The 5,640-nt window shown below is 39.3% G+C and overlaps 1 protein-coding gene across 1 annotated transcript; it reads left to right on the top strand.

The window, feature by feature from the left end:
• Positions 1-1,358: 1,358 nt before the first annotated feature.
• Positions 1,359-5,396, top strand: SMIM28 (small integral membrane protein 28; the record flags this gene model as incomplete). Its single annotated transcript, XM_082855390.1, is given in 3 exon segments — positions 1,359-1,469; positions 5,050-5,371; positions 5,374-5,396. Coding segments are annotated over 3 exon segments (456 nt in total).
• Between the last annotated feature and the right edge of the window lie 244 nt (positions 5,397-5,640).

Raw genomic sequence — 5,640 nt, 5'->3', positions numbered from 1 at the left:
AAAGATAAATAAATAAATTTATTTAAAAAAAAAAAGATGGAGGAGTTGAGGGCATAGTATTGGCAAAACCACTGACATGCAAAAAAGCAAAATAGCGCACTGGTCTCCAGGTGCTCCTGATGTTTCAAAGTGGGGATACAGGATTGACTTAAAATAGGAACACATCCATGGAACAAAGCAACATGTTAACCGAAAGCACAAAATCAACTCATTCCACATGAAGAAAGGAAAGGATGAAATGACAAAGGTGTTCCACACTAGGATACTGATTGAGGCACTGGGACACTTAGTGAAAATTTTTTTTATCACAAATAAGTTTGACAAAGTGCCAAAGTGTAATGGGGAGGGCAGCTGTCTTTGAAAAGGTAATGAAAACTATGGATCCTCCCACGAAAATTAGATGTACCTAAAAGTTTAGAGAGTTCACCACCCACCCCAAAACCTATCCATAGACCACCATGGGCCAAAGATTGAGAATCCTAATTAAGAGAAAAGAATCCCACTTAATCATAACAATCACTTGAATGAAAAGGATGCCTGGATAAAAACATGGGTAGTTGCAATTCTGAGCTGTAACATTTTGAGTAAATATTTGAAGCTAAAGTTTACTCTACTAAAAGAAAGGATCCAACTGTCACGTCTTAAACGTCCAGTAGAATTAAACATCCCGAAGTTACCTCAGTGAATGTGTAAACTGAAAGTTTCTTATTGCTTGATATAAATAATTTTATAAAGTTCACAAGGTAATCAGAACTAAGACTATGAAAACAGCAAACATTCCATGCAAACAGTCGGAGCTATTGTCTCTCTGGCTTGTGTACAATTTTATCATTTAGTGTCCTTCATCTAAATAATTCACAAAAATGATATTAATGAGTCTTGCTTCACTACCAAATACTCCTCCTCTCTGTACCACAGAATCCAGAAATAATTACAGGAAGTTCAGCTTGGGTAGTTCTTGCTCAGCTATATGTCTGGAGAGGGATATGGTAAGGGAAGGGAGAGGGTCGTATTTACATCTAAATACAAACAGCTCTTTATTCACTGAGACCATTCGCGACACTGTAATAGCACGAATGCGAAGAACTCCTCTGTCTAAAATCTGTTCCATATCCGACATCTGATGCCAATCCTTACAGTGGTAAAGGCCACAAAAGCAAACCCAGAGGCACTGAATTTAAATATAGTCCTGAGAGGTCTCTCTGGTTGGTTTCTTTTCCCTGTTGACACTCAGAACAAATTTCCCAACAGCCATCAGCCGAATTCATCCAAGCTGGATGCAGGCCAAGAAGCAGCAGTATTGTTGAAATCTGGGCAGCGAGGGGGAAGGGTGCCTGGCACATCAGTCGGGTGAAAACATGCGGGAACTGATGGGCAGCAGCTGGAAGAAGTTTGGCCACGCTGGCAGGGGGACATACGAGTGGTTAACCAGTGAACCGAGCCTACCTCTTCCGGAAACCCACCTGCAGGTTTGTACCTATGACTTATGCCTTTTCTTCCCCAAAGTATCTTTGTTAGCTTTAAAACCAACAATGCCTACATTTTTAGGAAAACTTAGTGGCAACATTTTGTATTACAGGCGTGACAAAAATATGAATTCACTGAATGGCTTGGTCTAAGGAACTACCTTGAAAGTTGTATCTTTTGACAATGATAAACTCAAGTAAAACTTGTCACAAATATATTCTAAGAACGCTTGATATAGCAAATATATCAAAGAACACCGAAGCTAGAAGTCAACAAATTTTTATGCCTTGGTATGACAACTTTGTTCTTTGCTCAGTCTACATTAAAAAAAAAAGAGAGAGAGAGAGAGAGAGACTCCCTTTGGCTCTCCAGCTGTTTCTAAGAGTTAGCAGAAGCGAAGGATCTTACTTCAGGAAGGGCAGCAGAGGGTTAAGGACGCTTTGCCTCTCACTAAGAAATGCAGCAGCTGTTTTGCTTTACCTGGGAAATCCCCAAAGAAGTCTCAATCTGAGGCGTCATTAAGGAAAAATATTGGTAGAAACCTAAAAACTCAGAATTAATTTTACGATCAGCAGGGAAATGTGTGATGCTACTGTCCCACCAGAAAGGGGGAAACAAACCTATTTTCTTGTTTTCTGGAAAATCGAGTGGTGAGATTGGTATTTAAATTCTCTAAAACCACTTTTAACAGAAATAAATTATACACATATATATGATATATCCTGCAGCAGTTATACTTTCTATTGGTTATTTCTTTAAAGTATTCCCGGAACAGCAAAGTCCTTGAGAAATATTAAAAGTTTAAAAACCACGTTGACGGTAGTGAAACAATTAGAATATTTGACTAAAAAAAGACATCCTGGAAGGGTAAGCTGGGACAAAGTGAGACAGTGGCATATACATATATACACTACCAAATGTAAGACCGATAGCTAGTGGGAAGCAGCCGCATAGCACAGGGAGATCAGCTCGGTGCTTTGTGACCACCTACAGGGGTGGGATAGGGAGGGTGGGAGGGAGGGAGAGGCAAGAGGGAAGAGATATGGGGATATATGTATAGCTGATTCACTTTGTTATAAAGCAGGAACTAACACACCATTGTAAAGCAATTATACTCCAATAAAGATGTTAAAAAAGAAAAAGACATCCTTTCTGCATTAACAAAATCCACAATTTGAACCAATATACCATGAATCATTAAATAAACAAATTAAGGATACCATCATAAATTTGTTCATAGCTCTGTGATCTCTTAACTAGGAAGAAAGAAGAGTTCTTTATCTTAAGAAATTGTCCTAATCTGCGGTATTAAATAAGCTTTTCAGTGCCACTCAATATTTGGACAAAATAACCAATGGACGTACCAATTACAGAAGGGGACTGTAGCATCTCTGTTTTCACAAATTTTTGCAACTAATAGCATTAATAGCATAATGGTAAGCAAGAGGGTCTATTACAGAAAAACTTTTAAATAGAATATTAAGTATCTTCATATTCTATGCATACTGAAGTTAGAGGGTTTAAATAGAGTATTTAAAATTTGATGCCCACAACTGTTTAGAAACTATTATCATCCACGTTACTGAAGGAGAATGAAGGAAAAATCCGTTATGCAAAATGCCTCGTTTATCAAGGTTGAAGAGTGATTATGTATTAAGAGATAATACCTTTAACATTTTAAATGATTCATCTAGTGGAAGAAAATAAACATATTTAAATTGCTTTTTCAGTCCAACTTGATTTTTAAATAACTGTAGTAAATTTATTTGAGTTCTTATCGCTTTTATAATCAAAGTCCTTGTTACAGCACAGCAGATTTTTAGTTAATAGTTCTGATAAACTAGATTATGTGTGAGAAAACAGAAAGAGTTCATAGTTCATTGATTCATTAAATTCTCATGCCAACCCTCCAAAAAAGATGTTCTTATTCTCATTTCATAGAGAAGAAAAAGTAGACACAGAGGGGGCAAGTGAATGGTTCATGGTCACGCAGGTATCAGAAGGTCATACTGGAATTCAAGACCACAGCTGTCAAAGCCCAAAGACGATGTTCTGCTTCCCAAGAAAACCTTTAATTGTATGCACTTTAAATTAAAATATCTTAATTCATATCTGAGAAAACAAAATATTTAGCAGTGTAACTACTGAATAAACCATCTAATTTTGAGTCAGAATTAACAACATAGTTGTAAATTATTTAGGAATTAAAAAAGATTATACGAACAACACTAGATAAGTCAGTCTCTTAACAGGTCAAGACCAGCAAAACATTTGTTATTTCCACCAAAATCAAGGCAAAAACCTCAGCTTTCATAGTTTTATTACTATAAGTTTTATTTTAAATCAGTAGACAAAGATCTTAATATGTTGTTTCTTTAAACACAATTATAAGGCTTTACACTGTTTTCTTTTCCTCTGTAGTGGTGTATACTAACATTCACATGTGTTGTGAATGAACAGAGAAGCTTGTTAATACTTCATTATTTCTTAGTAGCTTTGTGTAAAGCAATGTCTATGCAATTTGGAACAGGACTTAGTTTTTCATATGGCTTTTCTACCTTGCCATTGGAGTATCATTTCATGCTTATTATTTACTCCATCAAGAACCATCATTATTGTGAGCTGACACAATAAAATCAATACCTTTTAGGTTGCTTAAGAATGAATTTATCTGCAATTCTTGGGCTTCCCTGGTGGCACAGTGGTTAAGAATCCACCTGCCAATGCAGGGGACACGGGTTTGAGCCCTGGCCCGGGAAGATCCCACATGCCGCAGAGCAACTCAGCCGCGTGCCACAATTACTGAGGCTGTGCTCTAGAGCCCGCGAGCCACAACTACTGAGCCTGTGTGCCACAACTACTGAAGCCTGCACACCTAGAGCCCGTGCTCCACAACAAGAGAAGCCACTGCAATGAGAAGCCCGTGCACCTCAACGAAGAGTAGCCCCCCACTCACCACAACCAGAGAAGAGCCACGCACAGCAACAAAGACCCAACACAGCCAAAAATAAATAAATTTATCTGCAATTCTTTTTCTTGAGAGAATTCCAAATTTCCATATTTATCTTAAATTATTGCAAAAACGCATTGAGGAAATTTCAAAATCTCAATATCATAAGCATCAGCTATCCAATCGGATTTCCAATGTTGATTACATGAGTATTGAGCACATAACAATGTCAGATTTTACTCCAGAATTAAAGAAGTCAGTTCCATATAATCCTTCTGTGGCAATAAAACATTATCGGTCTAATTCTAAACAAAATAAGTACATAAATAGTTAGAGTTCTCATTCAAAGAATGAGTGATGGACCTGCCAACTGAAACTTATCCTAATATTTTTACTTCAGTGGAAATAGTGTAGGGTACCCTTGTGTACTTTTGACATTCTGAATTCATACTTTATCATGGAAGTACACCTTACTTCATGCAGGCTCAAGCTCATTGGCATAAATGAATGATTAGAGTGATTTTCAGAGTCAGTAAATGATAAGGAGAATACAAGACGAAGACAGATCAGCCTTAGAAATGCAGCGCTCTTCTTTCCCCATCTTCTAACTCAATTCCGTTCCCTAACTCCAGGGCACCCAGAAGATAAGTTCCACCAAGGAAGATGTGGAGCCCTTCCTGTGCATCCTTCTTCCAGCCACTGTCCTGCTCTTCCTGGCCTTTTTGCTGCTTTTCCTGCATCGCCACTGCCAGGCCTCTCGGCCCCAGGGGCAGGTTTCCAGCCTCGACCTTCCAGAGCACCCGCCTGCAGGAGAGGTGACTGACTTCCTGCCAGGCTTACTCTGGAGCAGCGAGCAGACCTTCCCTTACTCCCCACTGCCCGGGGAGGTAGCCCTTCTCTCGTGTTCACCACCCTCCTATGAAGAGGCCACCAGGAACGCCCCTGGAGGAGAGGCCCTGGATGCGGGCCTTCAGTATAAAGCGGGATCACCTGGACTGGATGTGCCACTATAAACCGCTTTTGTAACCATTAAAACAGCTCTCCACCCTTCAATGAGCCCGCCTGAGCAGGGGGACAAGGGCCTCTGGACCTAAGAAGCTGCAATTCACTGGCCAACACCTGGATGAATGGGGATGGAGGGAGCTTGACAAACGTCAATCTTGTTAATGCATTTTCAAGTTCCTTAGGGAAAAGTCTCCCCAAGTTGTTCTAAAGATGACCGG

This window comes from Leucopleurus acutus, assembly GCF_964270905.1.
Source record: "Leucopleurus acutus genome assembly, chromosome: 15".
In the NCBI taxonomy this organism is placed as follows: Eukaryota; Metazoa; Chordata; class Mammalia; order Artiodactyla; family Delphinidae; genus Leucopleurus; species Leucopleurus acutus.
The sequence above is the reverse complement of the archived record's forward strand: the minus strand, read 5'-3'. Positions and strand labels throughout refer to the sequence as shown.